The 24,738-nt window shown below is 37.5% G+C and overlaps 1 protein-coding gene across 9 annotated transcripts in view; it reads right to left on the bottom strand.

The window, feature by feature from the left end:
- Positions 1-3,121: 3,121 nt before the first annotated feature.
- The window catches only part of LOC138763585 (UDP-N-acetylglucosamine transporter-like), a 78,842-nt gene continuing 57,225 nt past the window's right edge, over positions 3,122-24,738 (bottom strand). For 8 of the 9 annotated variants that reach the window (XM_069937990.1, XM_069937987.1, XM_069937991.1 and 5 more), the window contains 2 exons: positions 11,393-11,526; positions 3,122-4,263 (listed from right to left, as the gene is read on the bottom strand). In XM_069937990.1, the coding sequence (XP_069794091.1) occupies positions 4,173-4,263; positions 11,393-11,526 (225 nt within the window). In that variant the 3' untranslated portion in view covers positions 3,122-4,172. Of the gene's footprint in view, positions 4,264-11,392; positions 11,527-12,764; positions 12,897-24,738 lie in introns of those variants that run through there. The other variant, XR_011357671.1, reaches the window with a different exon arrangement.

Below are 24,738 nucleotides of genomic sequence, written 5' to 3'. Positions count from 1 at the left end.
AGGGAATCTTTCTTTCTTGTTATAAAATAAAAAGTTAAACTAGTGCACTGTATTAAGATATGTCACATTGGAGGAAAACCTCTCATCAGAAAACTGAGAACCAGCTTGAGGAAGGGATATGGAGGTGGTGTGAGCAGTTACTCTGTGATACCCTTAATGTACTTGGTGTGAATTCAATATTGATACAGGGTGGAAACACAATCTTGCTCATTACATTTTACTTGTATGCCATTGTTCCTTGAAATTTTTTCCAAGTTAGAGCATCTTCTGGGAAACAAAGAAAAACAATAGGATCACTGCTAATTATTAAAACAATTTATACTCATTTTGTTCCAGGTATTGAAAATCGCATTTAAATTTTTATTATCAATTTCTATTATTCATTATAAACTATTAAATATCCAAGATAGCTGCTCATACCCACATTATAATTAGATAAATATTTATTTTTCATTAAACTAAACACAATCCCAAATATCCAAAGACAGACTTTATTTCTAAAATATGTATTTCAAATTGGCAGGTTTACAGAAAAGTTAAAATAGAACAATGAAAAAAAAATTCCAAACCTACCTCCCAAATAATAAGTACAACATTGATATGTTTTAACAATGAGAGGATTTTTGAACTTTTTGATCCGACTTTCCCAACAAGATCCCCTTCTAAAGATTACAATGGACACTTGTGACACCAATTGCTATGGACTTTGTTGATATTGGAAAAACACACATTAGAGCACATTTAATACCCATTTGGAATTTGAATGAATTGTCTTTGGAAGCTGTAAAAAAAGGCCACCAACTCACAAGGAACTAAAATTAAAACTTACCCTTTCAAATAAATCATGTACTCAAAGCGAAAGAATTTCATACAGTACCATCACTAGCCAAAACTATGCGGCTGAATTGTGTTTCTGAACTTCAGCCAATTCCACCAACCTTCCCTCATTATGCATTAAGATTCAGTTGTGATTTATGAAATGATTGTGGCATTTTACATCAGAGTACTTCTCAAATCAGTACATACAGTGAATAGATAACACTGGACAACAAAGTTTTTCAAAAGGTTTGCTTTTTGAAAAAAAAAGGAATTATGATAGTCAGTTAAGCTGAACTCAGATAATTTCCGATTTGCTATATCATGTAGAAAGTTGGAGAAACACTAAATTAACTTTTATTGGATTTAGCATGTTTAATGATTTTCATGTCGCGTTAGTTCAACTGATCTAAAAAGGTTTTGCTGCTGATTTTCGAATGTACTCAGCAAATGATGCCTCTCGTGTCAGTTTCCAACAATAGTTGGCCAGCATTCATGCTTTGATACCACGTTTCCATGTCCCGATGGAACCTTTCACCATGTTCATCACTGACTGCACCAAGGTCAGCAGGGAAGTTCAAGTGCGAAGGCAGAAAATAAATTTTCAATAACATGTTGCACTTCATGGCTTTGGATGCTTGAAGCATGTTGTCAATCAGTTGGATGTAGTTTGGTGCTCTGTAGTTGCCAAGAAAATTCTCAACATCTTTAAATGGCTTCTAAGCATGCCCAGTTCGAAAACAATTCCATTGCACCTGCAATAGCCATTTTTCCACTGGCATCCCAGTTAATTGGCCATGCAGTGTCCTGAGATAGGAAGTCATTGGTGCTGCTTCCACTGGGCCATCTTTAACTGGGACACTATCTGGTTTCCCACTGAATACAACTCATCCCCAGGGATCAGAGAGTCTACCTTTGAATGGAATAGGATGGGTGGAAGTTGTCCTTTTACCACTGGTTTAATTGGCATGCTGGAGTCAGTTGTCACCCCAGGGATATGAGTAGGGGTAGAGGCAGTCAATCCCCGGTGTGATTTGACGCTGGCGTGCTTATTGTTTTCCTTTTCCACTGGACCTTTAACTGATTAATTCCCCGTTAATTCCTGGGACAAGGTGCCAGTAGAAAAGGGGCTTATGAGTGCATGCCAAGGCATACTTGGACTGACCACAAAAAATGTTATATTTAAAAAATGGTACATGATAGGAACATTTTAAGGTGATTTTTGAACCTAGCAGCCCAAAATCCATAAAATATACCCGAAAGAGTTCAGGAAGCTAAATCATTGTTCAGTATGATTTATTTCATTACCCTTTCCTTGATTATTCTATCAATGCCTTTATGTAACACAAAGAGCTGCCATTATTGGCTTTAAACTAGGAATAGGAAGCAACCAGATAAAAAGGAAAACTACTGAATCAGTAGATTGTAACTCGATTGGTTCTTTTAGAACCTTTGGTCTCTGTGCTCACACAAAGTAAAAGAAAATCCATGGAAGATCCTATCCCCATTTCCCATCAATTATCAGTGCTAAAAGTACATGATCTTTGGGGAGATGAAGACAAAATGAAGGTCATTGGAGGACTGAAGTTCAGAAATAATCTTACAACTAAGCATTCATTCTCAAGCACTGCTTGAATAATAGCCACTTTATTGGCAGAAAGAAAAAAACCCATATCAAAGCAAAGGATAATGCCTTCAGAGAAAAAGTGGCATTAAATGCTGCCAGAAAAAGTCCAATGTAAAAGAAGAGTTTTAGTACTGTTCAAAAATAAAACCAATTAAGTTACAATTAACACAATTACTAATTCAATTAATAGCTGCATCAATTATTGACAAATTTTAAAAATACCAATTTTGTTCAAAAATCTGCATGCTTACAACCAAGCAATTTATTTAAAAAAAACGTGAAACTATACGTCTTATTTTAGTTGTGTGGAACAGCATAATTAACTTCTTAATTGCATGGCTTGAAAGCCTTTTTCCTGTTCCCAGCCAGACAAAAAATACACTGATAAAAGACCATTCTAAAAAATATTGTCATTTGCATTCTGTGATAATATTTGAACAATGAAAATGTGGTGGTGAGCCAATGGGCATTCCAGAAATTGCTGAAAACAACCAACAGGTCAAGCAGCATCTGTGACAGAGAAACATTAACATCTCAGTTCAAAGATTTGAGAGGACAAATGATTGTTATTGTTGTGGAATATCCTCTTGAAATCCAACAAATCTGGTTGAATTCCCTTGCATAATTCTTCTAACTCCTCTATAAAAAAAAATTAATCAAATAGTCAAAATATAATCCTTAAATTAGACAGGCAAATTTTATATACAAAAATTGGGATCAAAGTGACACCAAGAAAAGAAGCAAATAACACAGAGTCAAAGTTCCAGTTGTTCTTCTCTTATAAAAAAAAGTAGTTGTTTGTGCTGTTTACCTAATCAAACTTTCATTACAAATTGATCAGGTAGAAATGGTCATTTCACAGCAAAGGAAGACAGAAAATTTAAGGAACACATTAACAATTTTTTTCTCCTTCACATGTATTTTAAGTTTACTTATTTCATAAAACAAAGTGTAAATAACTACCATTTCAAAATTATACAGACAAAACAACATATTTTATCCACAGCAGTAAAACAATTTAATGCAATAGTAGTGCACCTTGCACATATGTTTTATGACAATAAAATAAATCAATTTCAACTTCTATCACAACTTTCTGGTATTTTTTACTAATGCTTTGCAATTGGATTTTATAGTTTGGTCCATTTAAATATCACATTAAAAAATGTGCTCATTAGCACAGAAGCAGCCAACATTTCTTAATCAGAGAGGGGCAAAGGAACACTTGGCTTTTTGGGATTTTCTTCATCTAATTTATGAAGAAACTGCAGTTTTTTTTGGTAAGTTTTGGTAATTTACCATATTTGTGTGTCAAAGACAGATTATAGTACACCTTTCCCATATATACCCAGTAAAAACAAATAATCTTCTTTTAAATAATCACCTTCAGTTTGATTTAAAACATTTTGTCAAAAACAACCCATCACCAGTAAATCTTTAATTAAGAGCTTTGATTAAAATTTGCATAGATCCACTATAGTCACCACACCAGGAATGATCCTTTCAGCTACTCTGTGATGCCTTGTATTTCACCAACAATTTTTCAAAAGTCACAAGTCTCACTCACGATTTCTTACTCATGTCCATTTAGATCTACTGGCCAGCAATATCTTTAATATCAGCTCCAAGAACAAATTTTGAATAATCAAGTGCTTCAAGTGATGGTGTTTAATCTTGAACAAGTTTTGCACTTGCATGTGAATGAAGTATTCTACCAACTGTCTCTCCATCATGCTCTGCTTGGATCTGTTGTGTTCTTGGGTTCATATCCATACAGAAACGTTGCAATTATCACCATGAAGGTGCCAAAGAAAAAGACACTAAAATAGAAAAACAGATTTACAAAAGTTTCCCATTAAAAAAAAGCAGCTATTAAATGACATACCTACACAATATCATCTTTGACAACATACAGGTATGTCATAAGCATCTTTATAATGAAAAACTTGCATTGCATTTCTTATTTCTTTCATGGGTTTAAAGTTTCACCATGGGATTTTGAATATGGATTAGATATAGGACCACTAAAAATTGCTTCACATTGTGGTAGTTGCTGTAGAGCACCTGATCGGATGTTACATAGGAAGTAGGAACAGGAGTAGGCCAAAAATGGCCCATCGAGCCTGTTCCGCCATTCAATACGATCATGGCTGATCTAATTTATGACCTAACTCCACCTACCTGCCTTCTCCCCATATCCCCTAATTCCTCTATCATGTAAAAATTTATCTAACCGAATTTTAAATATGTTTAATGAGGCAGCCTCAACCACTTCCCTGGTTAGAGAATTCCAAACATTCACTACTCTCTGGGAAAAACTATTTTTCCTCATCTCTGTCCAAAATCTACTCCCCCGAATCTTGGGACTGTGTCCTCTCGTTTTAGTTTCCTTGGCCAGCTCAAAAAACCTTCCTACATCTATCCTATCCATACCCTTCATAATCCTATATATTTCTATAAGATCTCCTCTCATTCTTCTGAACTCGAGCGAATACAATCCTAGACGATTTAATCTTTCATCATAAGTCAACTTCTTCATCCCAGGGATCAACCTAGTAAACCTCCTCTGGACCGTCTCCAAAGCCAGTATATCCTTCCTCAAATATGGAGACCAGAACTGGACATAGTACTCCAGGTGCGGTCTCACTAGTACCTTATACAGTTGCAACATAACCACCCTACTCCTGAATTCAATTCCTCTAGCGATGAAGGCCAACATTCCATTTGCCTTCTTAATAACCTGCTGCACCTGCAACCTAACCTTTTGCGATTCATGCACAAGCACTCCCAAGTTCCTCTGCACAACAGCATGCTGTAGTTTTTCACCCTGTAAATAATATTCAGCTCTATTATTTTTCTTGCCAAAGTGGATAACCTCACACTTACTAACATTGTACTCCATTTGCCAGACCTTTGCCCACTCATCCAGCTTAACTATATCCCTCTGCAGACTCTCCACATCCTCATTACAATTTGCTCTTCCACTCAATTTGGTGTCATCCGCAAACTTGGCTACACCACATTTTGTCCCCTCCTCCAAGTCATCAATGTAAATGATGAACAGTTGTGGGCCTAACACTTACCCTTGCGGCACCCCACTTACCACTCTCTGCCAACCTGAAAAACTCCCATTTATCCCAACTCTCTGCCTCCTGTCAGACAACCAATTTTCAATCCAGGCCAATATACTTCCCCGGACTCCACTTTCCTGTAACTTACTGATCAGTCTCTTGTGCAGCACCTTATCAAACGCTTTCTGGAAATCCAAATATACAACATCAACCTGTTCCCCTCTATCCACCGTACCCATTATATCCTCAAAGAATCCTAACAAGTTTGTCAAACAAGATCTTCCCTTTCTAAAACCATGCTGCGTCTGCCTGATTGAACCCTTACGTTCCAAAAGTTTCACTATTTCATCTTTAATGACGGCTTCAAGTATTTTTCCAACTACAGACGTTAAGCTAATTGGCCGGTAATTTCCAGTCTTCTGCTTACATCCCTTCTTAAAAAATGGCATGACATTTGCTGTCTTCCAGTCTGCCGGGACCTGCCCAGAATCCAAGGAATTTTGGTATTTGACCACTAATGCATCAGCTATAACTTCTGCCATTTCCTTCAGAACCCTTGGATGCATATCATCAGGACCAGGTGATTTGTCTGGCTTTAGTCCCATTAGTTTCTCCACAGGACCATAAGAGCAGAAGATAGGATCACTGGGGTCTCCCTCCCTTCAAAAACATGATTTATTGGGATCGTTATTTGAAGAGGGCTTATAAAAATCACTGAAGACCTCGACCACCCTGCACACAGCATCTTTCAGCTACTCCCACCGGGAAAAAAAATATAGAAGTGTCAGAGCTAGAACCACCAAGCTGGGAAACAGCTTCTTTCCATGGGCAGTGAGACTACTGAATGAACTGCTCATATAAACCATCCAAGTCTCTACTATATGTAAAACAATATTTATTTATATATATCTGTATCCTTTGTCTGCATGTGTGCTATGTCTGATGTGTGTCTCCCCTTTTTGCACAGAGGACCGGAGAACGCGGTTTCGTCGGGTTGTACTTGTACAATTAAACTTGAACTTGAATAAAGCTATACCAGGGCAATGTTATGCTAGTCATGAGGAATTTTAACATGCAAATAGATTGGGAAAACCAGGTTGGGACTGGATCTCAAGAGAGTGCATTTGTAAAATGCCTACAAGGCTTTTTAGAGCAGCTTGTTGATGAGCCCATTAGGGGATCAGCTATACTGGATTGGGTGTTGTGTAATGCACCAGAGGTAATGAGACAGCTTAGAGTAAAGGAACCACTAGGGGGAAGTGATCACAAAATGATAGAGTTCAATTTGAGATCTAACAAGGAGAAATTTAAGTCAGATGTGTCGGTATTTCAGTGGGCTGAAGAAAATTACAGTGGCATATGAGAGGAACTGGCCAAAGTAGATTGGAAGGGGGCACTTGAAGGGAAGATGGCAAAGAAGCAATGGATGGAGTTTCTGCAAGACATAAAGAAAGTGCAGGATAAAAACATTAAAAAAAAGAGGAAATATTCAAATAGAAAAACTTCACAATTTGGCTGACAAAGGAAGCCATCATAAAAGCAAAAGAGAGGGCATGCAAGGAAGCAAAAATTAGTGGGAAGAGGACTGGAAAGTTTTAAAAACTTGCAGAGGTAACTAAAAAAATCATAAGGATGGAAAAATTAAGAATGAAAGTAGGCTAGCAAATAATATCAAAGAGGATGGAAAAATCATGAATGTAGCGTAGTAAATAATATAAAATAGGATATAAAAAGCTTTTTCAAATATATAAAGATTAAAAGGGAGGTGAGAGTAGATAAAGAACCACTAAAAACTGACACTGGAGAAATAAAAATGGGAGACAAGAAGATTGCAGACAAAATAAATGAGTATCTTGCATCAATCTTCATATGGAAGACATTTGCAGTGTGCCAGAAGTTGAAAGGTATCAGGGAAGGAAAATGAATGCAGTTATTGTTTCAAACATGAAGGTGCTCAGAAAACTGAATGGTCTAAGGGTGGATAAGTGTCCCAGACCAGATGGATTGCACCCTTGGGTTCTAAAAGAAGTGGCGGTAGAGATTGTGGAGGCATTGGTAATTATCTTTCAGGAATCTTAAGATTCTGGTATGGTCCTGGTGCACTGGAAAATCGTAATGTCACCCCACTATTGAAGAAGGGAGGGAGGCAGCAGAAAGGAAATTATAGACCAGTTAGCCTGACATCAGTGGGGAAGATGTTGGAGGTGATTGTCAAGGTTACACAGTGCTTGGAGGCACATGACAAGATAGACCAAAGCCAGCATGGTTTCATTAAGGGAAAATCTTGCTTGATAAACCTACTGGAAGCATAATGTTACAAGCAGGCTCGAGAAAGGATATGCAGTGGATGTTGTGAATTTGGATTTTCAGAAGGTGCTGTACATGAGGCTACTTAAGAGCCCATAGTACAACAGAAAATATACTAGCATGGGTAGAGCATTGACTGATTGGCAAGAAGCAGACAGTTGGAATCCAAGGATCATATTTTGGTTGGCTCCCATTTGCTAGTGGTATCCACAGGGGTCAGTGATGGGGACTCTTCTTTTTATGTTGTACATTAATGATTTAGATTATGGAATGAATGGCTTTGTGGCCAAGTTTGCAGATGATACCAAGGGAGGTGGAGGAGCAGGTAGTGTTGAGGAGACAGGGAGGGTGCAGAAGGACTTAAATAGATTATGAGAATTGGAAAAAAAGTGGCAAATGATATACAATGTCGGAAGTGTTCAGTCATGCACTTTGGTAGAAAAAATAAACGGTAAGACCATTTTGTTTTAAAATGGGGAGAAAATTGAAAATACCCAGATGCAAAGGGACCTGGGAGACCTCGAGCGGGATACCCGGAAGGTAAACTTGCAGGTTGAGTCAGTGGTGAAGAAGGCAAATGCAATGCTGGCATTCAATTCAAGAGGAATAGAATATAAGAGCATAGATGCAATGTTAAGGCTTTATTAGGCACTGGTGAGACATCATGGAATATTGCAAGTAGTTTTGGGCTCCTCATTGAAGAAAATATGTGCTGATGATGGAGAGAGTTCAGAGGAGGTTCACGAGGATTATTTAGGAATGAAAGGATCAGCATAAGAGGAGCGTTTGATGGCTCTTGGCCTGCACTTATTGGAATTTAAGAGAATGAAGGGGGATCTCAATGAAACATTTCAAATGTTGAAAGGCATACACAGAGTAGATTTGGAAAGGTTGTTTCCCTAGATGGGAGAGTCTAGGACGAGAGGACAACTTCAGGATTGAGTCCATTTAGAACAGAGATGTGGAGGAATTTCTTTAGCCAAAGGAATTTGTTGCCACAGGCAGTTGTGGAGACTGATTAGCCAAGGTATCAAAGGTTATAGTGAGAAGGCCTGACAGTGGGGTTGAGTGAGAAAATGGATCAGCCATGATTAAATGACGGAACCAATGAATTGAATAATCTATTTCTGCTCCTATGTCTTTTGGTCTTTATCAAGGTATATTTCAAAATAATGAGAAAAAAAACCTTTTGTTGGGTTCCCTGATTATATTGTTGTTCCATTTAATGTTAGGAATTTCAGAGGAAACTTGAATTTGAACCTATATCTATATTTCCATTTTGGATGCAAAATCCAAAAGGTCTCCAAAGCAAAAATAATTTCTTCTATGTGGTTTCAAATACAGGTGAAAGGCAAACTGCACAGCTTTATGTCCCTTATTTGTTTTCTTTCTGACATGCAAGTTACTTTTATAAAATCAAATTACAATTGATACCCAAAATATCTACACCCTTCAGTGTGGTTGTATTGCAGTTGTATTTCAACTGAAAAGTTCCAAATTTTGCTAATTTTTTACAGAATCTGTTTCAAAAGGTATTCTTCAACAGAGTCTTAAGTGAGTTGAAAATTTGTTCAGAGTCGGAACTGGTTAATAAATATTGGGCAGGTAGCTCTTAACACTGTGTTTTGCTTAACATATAAAACTTAAAGAGTAACTGCAAGTTAACTAGTTAGGTCAGACTACTTCAATCTGCCTAAAGGCAGCAAACTTGTTTACCTGAATGCAGTAATTGTGAGTGGGGATTATAGTTCTCAAATGAAATTTAGGGGCTAGTCAAAAAGCCACCAACGTACAAATGCTCCCTCCTTCAATCGCAGACCACGGCTACAAAAGGTACCACCTGATGGACACCAAGTCCAAGGTTATTTGATATTACCTTCCAAGCATCAACCACAACTGACTTGCAAGATGAGGACAGAAAAAGTACAAAGATACTGCAAAAGCTCCTTTGCAAACCACAAATCATTCTCAAATGGAAATTTATTTCTTTATCATGGTTAGATCCACATGATAGAAGTCCTCCTTTCCCAGCACTCAGAACTGCAGAAGGTCAAGTTAACAGTTCACCACGTAATTTGCAACCTTAATTAGAAGTAGATATTGAATGTTGTGACAGAGTATATAGATATGTTTTTGGGAGATAAATTGGGAAAGGTTTGTTAGAATAGGTCGTATACAAACACTTTAAAACAGATTTTATTTAAAATACTGGAGCTCTGCCCCATGCTTGACATGTCAGGGCCAACAGTCTTTGCAAGAGCGCCCAAGAAACTTCACTATTTGATGTGTACAAAAAAGGCAACAGATGAAAGATCTTGTTGGAGCCACAGATTGTCTGGAGCTGTTCTAAGAGGGTCATGTGTTTTTGCATGCAGAGAGAGTTAAGTGTGTGTGTGTGTGTGTGTGTGTGTGTGTGTGTGTGTGAGAGAGACAGAGAGAGAGAGAGAGAGGGGTGGGGGGGGGAGGAGAGAATGAGAGGGAGAGACACACACAAAGAAATCACTTCTATAGTGTTACAGCCAGCAACAGCAGTTGGGACTGGAACAGGACAAGCTGGCAAGCTTGTGAAAAACCCCATTTGGAAGACGGATTGTGAGTTCTTTTATCAACCTGGTCAAAGCCCTTCTGGGTCATGCAAGAGGAGAGGACTGGCTGTCTAATGTTTCACTTGGAGTAAGAGAAACCAAAAGGAACTCTGTGGTGACCTGAAAGAAAGAGGTTATCATCTGGAGAACCCTGAAGGGGGCAAGTTTCATCAGCAAGACACTGGAGTGGCTGATTAAAAATAAATCATTTGTGGATGTCCTGGAACAACAAATCTCTCTCAACCAACAAGAATCTTCCTGAGTTGAAACCATTTACCTTTCAAGCACCAAAGCCTGGTGAACTTTATAAATGTTAAATTCTGTGCACAGTATAAGAATGCCTGCAATCAGTGAACTTGGAGGAATGAGAAGTGAGATTTGACTGTGAATGAAAGAACGTTTCTGATCTTGCACACACATTACTTACACGCTTAGAATTAGAAGGGGGTTAAGTTAGATTAAATAAGTCAATAGTGATAAATTAAAGTGTGATTCTGTTTTCATGTTTAAAGATAATTAAAACCAACTTTTGTTTAAGTAACCATTTGTATTGGTGAATATCTATTGCTGCTGGATTTTGGGGTCCTCTGGGCTCGTAACAATGTTGATCTTGCCAAGCTTGAATAAAATGTCTTGAGATTAGAGGGCACTGCTTATCTGCTCATTTTGGCAGCACCAGATAATTTATAGGAAAAAGCTACCCTCAAAACACTGATTTAACATTTTTTAAACCAGATTGTAACTCAGGGTATTTCTAATAGAAATAGGGAGATAATTTGATTTGAACTTTGCAGTATCTTTTACACACAGTACAGATCTACCAAAGAAATCAGTGAAACTTCAACAGTACTAAGTAGCACAAGGTAAAGAATTTAAAAGCATTCATTCAAAATGCTATGTTTAATTTTACTTGGTTTATTTGACAGATTATTTTCTTTAAAATGAAAACTATGTAAAAGTTTTGAATGTCACAAGTAATTCAATACCTGGAGGGCACAAAGTCTTGCAACCAAAAGTATGAGATCAATGTTGAAAGAATAATGGATAACGAGGTAGCAAATCCTTTCAAGATGTTGTCTGCATATTTGATGACCGCTGCAATTACTAGACCACCAAGAGCCTGATCAAAAAATACAAAAAGATTGGAAAAATTATGAAGAAATAATTGTATATTTATGATTTATAGCAAACCTTTTAATTTAATAAAACAGATCAGTCTTTAAAGAGTCTGGCATCATTACCTTACTAAACTAAATGACAAAAAAGAGGATATGGGTTAAGGGTGAAAGATGAGATGTTTAGGCGGAACATTAGGGGGAACTTTTTCAAACAGAGAGTGGTGAGAGGGTGGAACTAGCTGCCAACTAAAGTAATGGGGGTCTAAATTTGACACAATAAAAATGGGAATAGGTACATGGATATGAAGGATATGGAAGCTATGGTCTGGGTGCAGATCAATAGAATTAGGCATGGACTAGATGGGTAGAAAGGCCTGTTTCTGTGGTGTAGTGTTCTATGGGTCACTAAAACTTTATGGCTTTGCAATTTCATGATTGCATCAGGAATTAATTTCTTTCCATGTACATTTATTAACAATATATAGCTGAACTCATTCTTAGATGCCAAGTAACCCTGATGCCAAAGAACACAGGTTCAGGTTCTGTTACAATTTTTAAAACTACAAAATTTCAGAGTTTGGCTACTCCAAGGTGCCTCAAATATTCCTGGTGCTGAATTGAACAGAACCTTCTGGGTAACTCACAACCAGTCCCTGAATTGTTCTCACTGTTGTAGCTATGATGAGATGATCGAAAACAGCAAGTCTCAGAAAACACATGTAGGAAGGGCTGGATATTGGGCCTGAAGTTGATAGTGGTGTGTGATGCTGCAGAAGGAAGTTGTGTTAGATTAATGTTGTTGCAGAGAGAAGAATAGTAGCTTTGGGCTTGTTGACATGGTTTGGACAGGAGGACTGGAATCAGACCTGGAAGCTGGATATTGGGACCACTGGCAATACTAAGTGTTAATTTTCCCCAGAGACAACATTTGTTTCAAGAGTGAGTGAAAGATGCTTAATTTGGCTTTCTGCTATATAATGGGCTTGCTGCCAGTAATGCATGCTTGGTTCTTGCCTGCTGTTGAGAGGTCTCAGGAGGTGGCATAGCACATGAAAATGTGACTGTATATAGTCCAATTTCATTTCCAAAAAGCACTGATTAGATAAGATTTTTTTTTTGCTATGATCGATGATTGTTAACTGGGAAAAACTTTAAGACCTTATTCAAAAGAATGAGAAAAATTAAGGAAAATAAAATAGAAGACAATCTGAAAACAACTGCTGGAAACAGAATTCCTTACAGATTTAAAAGTGGACTAGTATATGAAGCAAAACTCTACATTTCCGTCATGGTGGTGAAAGTTGCATTCCTTCAGCAATGTCGATTCCTGCAGATATACTGCATTTTGCCATCACTACCGGTCACGTCTGAGCTTTTATGGCAACAGATAATGAGAACACAAAATAAAATGATAATAAATTGGAAAAGTAATAAACATTTCATAACCAGAACAAATTTTAATTATTAAACAAAAAAGTATACACATCAATTTATACATCTGTACTAATTATTCTTGATTTGTCCTATTAAAATACAGAGAAGATAAGTCATTATATATCCCAAGATTCCATAAAAAACTTGGTGGGCGGGTGTGATGTTAAAACATGGAAGTCACAACTAAGCTTTATGTTGTCTTATCCTTACCTAAAGGATTCATAAGAGAAAGTACAGGCTGTATATAAAACAGTGTAAATTAATATAGGTAAATGTATTAGGTGTATTAATTAGATTCTTGTTTCTTTCATGGTCATTTGGGCTACTGCAGTTTCTGGATGTAAAATTTATAACAAGTGTTGATTGTGGGCTGCAAATTCAACTTTTAGGCTTCACACTGGAAAATTCAGGACTCCTTTGTCACTTCTTGAAGAATGAGTGAGTGAGTTAGTGAATGAATGAATGAATATAGATGCTATTTACATATACTTTGAGAAAACATTTGATTCAGTCCTTCATTTGTTACTAGAATGATATTGATGGAATTAATAATACTGAACAGCCATCATAGCATGCAAAGATTCCATTTGGCAAGATGCAACTAGTGTGGCATGCAAAGTTGTGTGTTTGAGCATCAATTTACAAAGTATTATTAACAACAATCTGGGAATACAGGGTTTCCAAATTTAAAAATTGCCTATTATCATTGCATATAGTTTATTAGAAGCACTGCATTACTAGAGATATTAATAGATAATGAATTGTCAAAAATGTGGAATAGATCATGTGATGTAATCTATACTGGGCTCCAAAGAAATAGTAGAAAACTTTTTCAATTGTAAAAAGAAAAAAACCCACAGACAATGGAAAGTCCAGGAGTCGATAATACTAAGATCTTCATCGTGTAATTAAAGTATAGAAAGTATTGATTGAATGCTGGTCTTTAACCAGGAAACTGGATTCCATGGGCATTAAGAGTTTTGCTCATCTTTGCAAAACCCAGGTTGGATTAGACCTGATATAGTATTAGACAACCTGACCAGGAACTTCAAAAATTGCAATGTGGATTAAAGCAGAATGATTCTTGGACATCAAGGATTAAATACAAGAAGTGATTACACAAATTAGAGTTGCATTCCCCAGGATTCCAAAAGTTCAGGCTATTAGATTGATTTTCAAGATATTAAGGAAACTGAATTGTTAAAACATTCTACAAACAGCTCAAGTACCTATGAATAGAGCAAAACAGCTTAAAAAGCCATACTTCATGAGTAAAGAATAAAAGATGGCAGGAGTTTCAAACCTTTCTGTGAATGCAAATTATTAATTTATAAATTTGTGTTTAACAAATGCACTAACTACAGCAATGAGCTCTCTGAACCCTTCTCCATTAACAATGGCGTGAAGCAAGGCTGGGTTCTCGCACCAACCCTCTTTTCAATCTTCTTCAGCATTTTTTTTTAAATTTTTTATTTTTCACACTATAAACCATATTGATCAAGATACATACATTTTCCTTCTTAAATATATACAGTGTTATTTTCTCCCCCCTCCCTCCCTCCCCTCCCATTTATTTAAAGTTCAGAATATAAGATACATTAAACCGTCAAACAATGTTGTCACTCAATAAAAATAAACAAGAAATTCCACTGAGTCAGTTCTTTTCATTCTCTTCTCCTTCTGTCATTTTAGGTGGTAGATGTCCACGGTAAGTTTTCTCTATTATGTTTCATGTATGGCTCCCATATTTGTTCAAATATTGTAGTGTTATTTCTTAAATTATAGGTTATTTTTTTCTAATGGAATACATTTATTCATTTCTATATACCATTGTTGTATTCTCAAGTTATCTTCAAATTTCCAGGCTGACATAATACATTTTTTTGCTACAGCTAGGGCTATCATAACAAATCTTTTTTGTGCACCATCCAAATCGAGTCCAAATTCTTTGTTTTTTATGTTACTTAGGAGGAAGATCTCTGGGTTTTTTAGTATATTGCTTTTTGTGATTTTATTTAATATCTGGTTTAGATCTTCCCAAAATTTTTTCACTTTCTCACATGTCCAAATTGCATGAATTGTTGTTCCCATTTCCTTTTTACAGCGAAAACATCTGTCAGATACTGTTGGGTCTCATTTATTTAACTTTTTGAGGTGTAATGTATAGCCTGTGTATCCAGTTATATTGTATCATACATAACCTCGTGTTTATTGTATTTCTCATAGTTCCGGAGCATAACTTCTCCCATGTTTCAATCTTTATCTTTATGTTTAGATCTTGTTCCCATTTTTGTTTAGTTTTACCATTTGTTTCCTCATTCTCCTTTTCTTGTAGTTTAATATACATGTTTGTTACAAATTTTTTGATTATCATTGTGTCTGTAACCACATATTCAAAATTACTTCACTCTGGTAACCTCAGACTGCTTCCCAATTTGTCCTTCAAGTAGAATTTCAGTTGGTAGTATGCCAACACTGTATCGTGAGTTATATTTATCTTTCATTTGTTCAAAGGATAATCATTTATTTCCCGAAAAACAATTTTCTATTCTTTTGATCCCTTTTTTCTCCCATTCTCTAAAGGAAAGGTTATCTATTGTAAAAGGGATTAGCTGATTTTGCGACAGTATTAGTTTTGGTAGTTGGTAATTTGTTTTATTCCTTTCTACATGAATCTTCTTCCAAATGTTGAGCAGATGATGTAATACTGGAGAATTCCTACGATGTACCAATTTTTCATCCCATTTATATAATATGTTCAGGTATCTTCTCCCCTATTTTATCTAGTTCTAATCTAGTCCAATCTGGCTTTTCCCTTGTTTGATAAAAATCTGATAGGTATCTTAATTGTGCGGATCTATAATAATTTTTAAAGTTTGGCAGTTGTAAGCCTCCTTGTTTATGCCATTCTGTTAATTTATCTAGTGCTATCCTTGGATTCCCCCCTTTCCATAAAAATTTCCTTATTATTTTCTTTAACTCCTTGAAGAATTTCTCTGTTAAGTGTATTGGTAATGCCTGAAATAGGTATTGTATCCTTGAGAAAATGTTCATTTTAATACAGTTTATCCTTCCTATTAGTGTTAGTGGTAAGTCTTTCCAATGCTCTAAGTCGTCTTGTAATTTTTTCATTAGTGGATAATAATTGAGTATATATAGATGGCCGAAGTTTTTATTTATTTGTATACCTAGGTATCGCATTGCTTGCGTTTGCCATCTGAATGGTGATTCTTTCTTAAATTTTGAGAAATCTGCATTATTCATTGGCATTGCTTCACTTTTATTTGCGTTAATCTTGTACCCCGACACTTCTCCATATTCCTTCAATTTCTTATGTAATTCTTTTATTGATATTTCTGGTTCTGCTAAGTATACTATAACGTCATCTGCAAATAGACTGATTTTATATTCCTTGTCTTTTATTTTTATCCCTTTTATTTTATTTTCTGTTCTTATCAGTTCTGCTAGAGGTTCCATGGCTAACGCGAACAATAAGGGAGATAGTGGGCACCCCTCCCTTGTTGATCTGCTTAAGTTAAATTGTTTTGATATATATCCATTTACTGTCACTTTCGCCAATGCTTTAATCCAATTAAAATATTTCTCTGGTAAGCTGAATTTTTGTAGTACTTTGAATAAATAATTCCATTCTACTCTGTCAAAGGCCTTCTCTGTGTCTAAAGCAACCGCTACTGTTGGAGCTTTATTTCCTTCTACTGCATGAATTAAGTTAATAAATTTACAGATATTGTCTGTTGTTCGTCTTTTTTTAATAAATCCAGTTTGGTCTAGATTTACTATTTTTGGTACATAGTCGGCTAGTCTGTTTGCTAATAGTATAGCTATTATCTTATAATCTATGTTAAGATATTGGTCTATATGACGCTGGTGCGAGTAAATCTTTCCCTGTCTTTGGTAATTATTGCTGTTTTGCATGAATCTGGTAAGCTTTGTGTTTTATCAATGTGGTTGATTACTTCCAGAAGGGGAGGAATTAATAAATCTTTAAATGTTTTATAGAATTCTATTGGGAATCCATTCTCTCCTGGTGTTTTATTATTTGGTAGTTTTTTTTATTATCTCTTGTATTTCTTCTATTTCAAATGGTTCTGTTAATTTATTTTATTCCTCTGTTTGTAATTTCGGTACTTCAATTTTAGTTAAAAATTCATCTATTTTGTCTTCTTTCACTTCGTTTTCAGTTTGATATAATTGTTCGTAGAATTCTCTGAAGTTTTTATTAATCTCCGTTGGATTATCTGTGATTTGCTTGTCTTTTTTCCTTAATGCCAATACCATTCTCTTAGTTTGTTCTGTCTTAAGCTGCCACACTAGAATTTTGTGCGTTTTTTTCTCCTAGTTCATAATATTTCTGTTTTGTCTTCATTATGTTCTTCTCCACCTTATGTTTGTAGTGTTTCATATTTTATTTTTTTATCTGCCAATTCTCTTCTTTAGTTGTGTCTTCCTTCATTGCTAATTCTTTTTCTATATTTACTATTTCCCTTTCCAACTGCTCTGTTTCCTGATTGTAGTCCTTCTTCATCTTAGTTACATAACTTATTATTTGCCCTCTGATGAACGCTTTCATTGCGTCCCATAGTATAAACTTATCTTTCACTGATTCCGTATTTATTTCAAAGTACATTTTAATTTGTCGTTCAATGAATTCTCTAAAGTCCTGCCTTTTAAGTAGCATGGAGTTTAATTTCCATCTATACATTCTTGGTGGGATGTCCTCTAACTCTATTGTCAATATCAGGGGTGAGTGGTCCAATAATAGTCTAGCTTTATATTCTGTTTTCCTAACTCTGTCTTGCATGCGAGCTGATAACAGGAATAGGTCTATTCTTGAGTATGTTTTATGTCTACCCGAATAATATGAATATTCCTTTTCCTTTGGGTGTTGTTTCCTCCATATATCCAAAAGTTGCATTTCTTGCATCGATTTAAATATAAATTTGGTTACTTTGTTCTTTCTGTTAATTTTTTTTCCAGTTTTATCCATGTTTGAATCCAAATTAAGGTTGAAATCCACTCCTATTAGTATGTTCCCTTGTGTGTCTGCTATCTTCAAAAACATATCTTGCATAAACTTTTGATCTTCTTCATTAGGTGAATATACATTGAGTAAATTCCAAAACTCCGAATATATCTGAAATTTTATCATTACATATCTCCCTGCTAGATCTATTATTTCCTCTTCTATTTTGACTGGTACATTTTTACTGATTAATATAGCTACTCCTCTGGCTTTTGAATTATATGATGCTGCTGTTACATGTCCTATCCAATCTCTCTTTAATTTCTTGTGCTCCATTTCAGTTAAGTGTGTTTCTTGCACAAATGCTCTATCAATTTTTTCTTTTTTCAGTAAATTTAGCAGTTTCTTCCTTTTGATTTGGTTATGTATTCCATTAATATTTAAAGTCATATAGTTCAACATAGCCATTTCATACTTTGTTTATCTTTCCTTTCTGTTTCCTCATCATCACCTTTCCTTCTTATCCATTTCTGCTTTCTTTTTTTTGAACACTTTATAAGACAATATTTCTAAAACATAAAACATTTCCCTTATTCTCCTATCTAAAATTCCTTTAACCCCACTATCCCCTCCCCTTCCTGAGTTTCCCTTTGTCCCTTGTCGGGCAACCACATCTCCCCTCTCCATTTGGATTTGCGAATTCACTCGCAAGCATCAACTGATTTCGCAGTGACCGTAACTCTTCCCCACCCATCCCCCCCCAGAAAAGATTTTAATTTTCATATACAACAAAGGTCACTCTCTTAATTCCCCCCATACTTTCTTTCTTCCCTTTCTTTCCCTTCTTAGTTCTTACCTATATTCTATTTTTAAAATATATATATATATATATATTTATATACCTACATACACACATACATATAGTCTGTGGCCATTTTTGTTCTCATTACATACCTTCCTCTCTCTGTCTGTTTTGTAGTTGTTCTGCAAATTTTCTTGCTTCCTCCGGATCCAAGAATAGTCTGTTTTGCTGCCCTGGAATAACTATTTTAAGTACCGCTGGATACTTTAGCATAAATTTATATCCTTTTTTCCATAGGATCATTTTTGCTGCATTAAACTCCTTCCTCTTCTTCAGGAGTTCAAAACTTATATCTGGATAGAAAAAAAATTTTTGACCTTTGTATTCCAATGGTTTTTTTTCTTCTCTTATTTTCCTCATTGCTTTCTCCAATATATTTTCTCTTGTTGTATATCTTAAGAATTTTAGTAGAATGGATCTTGGTTTTTGTTGTGGTTGTGGTTTAGGGGCTAATGTTCTGTGTGCCCTTTCTATTTCCATTTCTTCCTGTAATTCTGGACTTCCTAGGACCCTGGGGATCCATTCTTTTATAAATTCTCTCATATTCTTGCCTTCTTCATCTTCCTTAAGGCCCACTATCTTTATATTGTTTCTTCTATTATAATTTTCCATTATATCTATCTTCTGAGCTAACAGCTCTTGTGTCTCTAACTTTTTTTTTTATCAGATTCTTCTAATTTCTTTTTTAAGTCATCTACTTCTATTTCTACGGCTGTTTCTCATTCTTCCACCTTGTCCACTCTTTTTCCTATATCCGACATGATCATCTCTAATCTATTCATTTTTTCTTTTGTACTTTTTACTCTTCTTTTTATTTCACTGAATTCTTGTGATTGCCATTCTTTTACTGATTCCATATATTCTTAAAAAAAAAATATCCATGTACTTGCCCTTCCCTTCATCTTCCATTTCTCTATGTTCTTCCTCTTCTTCTTCTGAGTCCACTCCAGGATCTGTGTCCTTTACCTCTGTCTCTTCTGGTTTTCTTGTTGGTTTGTTTGTTTTATTTTGTTGGGTATTTTTGGTCTTCTTATTTTTACTAGAAGTGTCTTGCTGCTAGTCTTCTTCCTCTGAGTTGGTCATCTGTTGTTTCTTTGATTTCTTTTTACTCTCTTCTTTCTTGCTCTCGTTATTTTCTGTTTTCTTCTTGCTGCTTTGTTGTGGTTGTCAATTTCAGCTGTGGAGATCGACTCCTCAGCTGGTCACCCTCCCGTCAGTGTTATTTTCGTCTATCATGCGCGATGCGCACTTTTGTTTGGCTCCGTGAGCCATTTTTGTAGTCCCGAATTCGGGGCTTCAACTGACCTTAGGGAGCGGGCTTCTCTCTCTGCGGCGGGCCTCCTCGGACAGGTAAGGCCTTCACCTTATTCTTCCAACGTCCTTTCTTCTTCTCTTCTTCCCGTTGCTTTTGGCTTTTCTTTTTTCGCTGCCATTTTCTCCACACCTTTACTTTCACTTTATTTTGGTTCTTGTGTTTGTGCCTTTGTTTTTTCACTGTCTTTTTTTAACTTTTCTGGAGAGGGCTGGAATTCCCCGATTGGCCACTACTCCATCACGTGACTCCTCATCTTCTTCAGCATGATGCTGAAACAAGCCATGAAAGACCTCAACAATGAACACGCTGTTTACATCCGGTACCGCACGAATGGCAGTCTCTTCAATCTGAGGCACCTGCAAGCTCACACCAAGACACAAGAGCAACTTGTCTGTGAACTACTCTTTGCAGACGATGCCGCTTTAGTTGCCCATTCAGAGCCAGCTCTTCAGCGCTTGACGTCCTGTTTTGCGGAAACTGCCAAAATGTTTGGCCTGGAAGTCAGCCTGAAGAAAACTGAGGTCCTCCATCAGCCAGCTCCCCACTATGAATACCAGCCCCCCCACATCTCCATCGGCCACACAAAACTCAAAACGGTCAACCAGTTTACCTATCTAGGCTGCACCATTTCATCGGATGCAAGGATCGACAACGAGATAGACAACAGACTCGCCCAGGCAAATAGCGCCTTTGGAAGACTACACAAAAGAGTCTGGAAAAACAACCAACTGAAAAACCTCACAAAGATTAGCGTATTCAGAGCCGTTGTCATACCCACACTCCTGTTCGACTCCGAATGATCTACCGGCATCACCTACGGCTCCTAGAACGCTTCCACCAGCGTTGTCTCCGCTCCATCCTCAACATTCATTGGAGAAACTTCATCCCTAACATCGAAGAACTCGAGATGGCAGAGGCCGACAGCATCGAATCCACGCTGCTGAAGATCCATCTGCGCTGGGCAGGTCACGTCTCCAGAATGGAGGTCCATTGCCTTCCCAAGATCGTGCTATATGGCGAGCTCTCCACTGGCCACCGTGACAGAGGTGCACCAAAGAAGAGGTACAAGAACTGCCTAAAGAAATCTCTTGGTGCCCGCCACATTGACCACCGCCAGTGGGCTGATATCGCCTCAAACCGTGCATCTTGGCGCCTCACAGTTCGGCGGGCAGCAACCTCCTTTGAAGAAGACCGCAGAGCCCACCTCACTGACAAAAGAGAAAGGAGAAAAAACCCTACACCCAACCCCAACCAACCAATTTTCCCCTGCAACCATGTCTGCCTGTCCCGCATCGGACTTGTCAACCACAAATGAGCCTGCAGCTGACGTGGACATTACCCCTCCATAAATCTTCGTCCGCAAAGCCAAGCCAAAGAAAAGAAGAAAGAAGAAGAAGTACTAATAAAGGATATTTTAGTTTACTGGCATTGATGAAGTATCAATTATAGTATTAGATAGCAGGCCAGCCACTGAATGGCAATAATGCTGCTAGGAGAGAAAATTGTTTTACTTTTCCTCCTAAACTTAAACTAAAACTTCAACCAAGTTTTACTCCTTTCTTTTGTTCATCATATCTGCTGAAGAGCAAAACCAACAGATGTGCATGTGCCACTTGTGACGATGTAATAGGGAGGGGCGTATTATACTATTGGCTATGGTTGTAGAGATACTCCATCCTACTGGTATAACAGATGGAGAACCTTTTCCACTGGTCAGTTTAGAGGTGGCTTTTTGTCTGTTAGTAAAAGCCCAGTATTGGAATTATACTTGACTGGTCCTTGCCTACAGCATATCAATTTTATTAACAGACGAACAATCATGGATACTTCCCTGAAACCTGAAAGACTCGAGATAGATCAAGATACCACCGAGCTGGAGAAATTTTTCACCACTGGCTCCAGTATTTTGAAGCATATATGCAAGTGAACAATGTTGTGCAAGATGCAGCAAAAATGGACCATCTTGTTGCCCTCCTCGGAGAAGTGCCCTACTCAGTGGTCAGAGAGACAGCTTGTCTATTAGAATGCAGTGAATCTCCTCATGACCGACAATGATATAGCACATAACACATTGTTCGCAAGACATCAGCTTCACATTCGAAAACAGCAAGCAGGAGAGAGCAAAGATGCCTTCGTGCTCGCACTAAAAAGGCTATCCAGAGCCTGCGCTTGTGCTGCTGTCATGGCCGAAGCCCACTGAGTGTCCTTAATGCTGGACACATTCATAAGTGGATTGGAATCGGGGTACATCAGGCAACATTTACTGAAGACCCCGGGCTTGATCTTTAATGCAGCTCTGCAACAAGCGAAGTTCCTAAAGTCTGCTCTACAAGGTGAAGCAGCAACCCCAAGATCCGTCCGTGGCAACCATCCGCCGCTACAGAAATTCTACTTCTGTGGTTTGATGCTACATGTTCACTCCCAGTGCCCCGCCCAACAAGCCAATTGTGCCAACTGTGGGAAGTGAAGGCTCTGGGCCAGAGCCTGCCGTGCACGAGAGTCCTTGCCTGGCTCATACCGTGAGCTGAAGAATAATAAGAAGAAATGTTCGAGTGCTACTGCTAAACTGGGGCGCCGCCACACTGTTGTGCTGACCTGGAGAACCAATGATTTATCTAGCTCTTATTCTTCTCCTTCTACTTCTTATGAAACCATGTGAAACAGCCAGTGACGAGGCAAACACTGACGGATAGCTTCCATGAAGATTAATCAAGATAGGCCTCACAATCTGCAGCCTTCCACGTTGAAGGTGGAGGTAAATGGGGAGCCAATTGACAGTTTGTTTGATTTGGGCAGTACAGACAGCTATATTTACCCTACGACCGCTAGCACCATAAATCTCACCTTATATCCATCTATGCACAGAATCTCTATGGCTTGTTCTGGACTAAGATGCAATAAGTTGTTGTAAAATAACCCTGAAGATACAAGGAAATGAATATATGGACTTCAAAGTGCACATGCTGCCCGGCCTGTGCACTCTGATGCTTTTAGGTTTAGATTTCCAATGCCAAATGAAAAGTATCATATTGGAGTTTAATGGCCCATTACCATCAATTACGGTACCCCAAGAAGTGGTTTGCGGGTTATCGACTCTAAAGATTAAACCTCCACACCTTTTTGCTAATCTAACACCGGATTGTAAGCCTATAGCTACAAAGAGCAGGCGCTATAGCAAAGAGGTCAGACTCTTTATTAAGGATGAGGTTAAGCATTTATTGCAAGAAAAAAAATTATCAAGCCCAGTACCGGTCCTTGGCGCGCACAAGTGGTAATGGTCAAAAATGGTGCGAAACCCAGAATGGTTGTGGACTACAGCCAAACTATAAACAGGTTCACACAACTAGATGCTTACCCACTGCCTCATATCTCAGACATGATAAACCAGATTGCACAATAAAAAATATACTCCACAACTGATCTGAAAGGGAGTTTACCACTTTTGAGGCAGATGGCAAATTTTTCCAGTTTAAAAGAATTCCTTTTGGGGTTACCAACAGAGAGATGGATAATGAGTAGATACTCATAAACTACAAGCCACCTTCCCTTATCTGGACAATGTCACTATATGTGGCAAAGACGTAAATGATCAGAACTTACAAAAATTTCTCCAGGTGGCCAAACATCTACATCTGACCCTTAACAGTAACAAGTGTGTATACTGCACTAAATGCCTAGCCATACTAGGCTATGTAGAATGAAACCACTCATGGATCTGCCCCCACCGGCGACAGAAAAGTTCCTCAAGCGTTGGTTGGGGTTTTTCTCCTATTACACTCACTGGGTGCCCATCTGCGCTGACAAAGCACTGCCACTGTTTAAAACTACTAGTTTTCCCTTGAATGAGGAAGCCCTCCGTGCTTTTGAAAACATCAAACAGGATATATCTAAAGCGACCATGTCAGCTATTGATGAGAATTTGCCATTTCAAGTGGAATCTGATGTGTCAAATTGGGCCTTAGCTGCTACACTAAACCAAGCTGGTAGACCATGAGCCTTTTTCTCTCAGTCATTACACGAGCCGGAGTTATGACATTCCTCTATTGAAAAGGAAGCGCAAGCTATCGTAGAGGTCACTTGCTATTGGAGACACTTTTGAGCAGGAAGTAAATTCCCTTTGCTGACTGATCAAAAATCTGTCGCCTACATGTTCAACACTAAGTTGAGGAGCAAGATCAAAATCGAGAAGATTATGCGTTGGCGAATTGAACTTTCTACCTATGATTATGACATACTCTATCACCCAGGAAAATTCAATGACCTTTCAGATGCACTTTCTTGCATGACTTGTGCAAGTCTGCAACTAGACCATTTAAAATATCTTCATGACGAATTATGTCACCCGAGGGTTATTAGATTTTATCATTATGTGAAATCTCTCAATTTATCATACTCACTGGAAGAGATCAAAAGACTAACTAAAGAATGTCCTGTTTGTGCGGAGTGTAAACCACATCCACATTGATTAAGGCGTCTAGACCATTCCAACGCCTCAGCGTGGATGTTAAAGGACCTCCTCCCTCAAACAATAGAAATATCCATTTTCTCAATGTCAATGATGAATTCTCTCGCTTTCCCTTCGCTATACCATGTTCTGATGTTTCTACTAGTTATGTTAT

The sequence above is a fragment of the Narcine bancroftii genome, chromosome 5 (genome assembly GCF_036971445.1).
Source record: "Narcine bancroftii isolate sNarBan1 chromosome 5, sNarBan1.hap1, whole genome shotgun sequence".
NCBI lineage: Eukaryota > Metazoa > Chordata > Chondrichthyes > Torpediniformes > Narcinidae > Narcine > Narcine bancroftii.
Note: the sequence above shows the minus strand (reverse complement) of the source record. Positions and strands in the feature narration are given on the sequence as shown.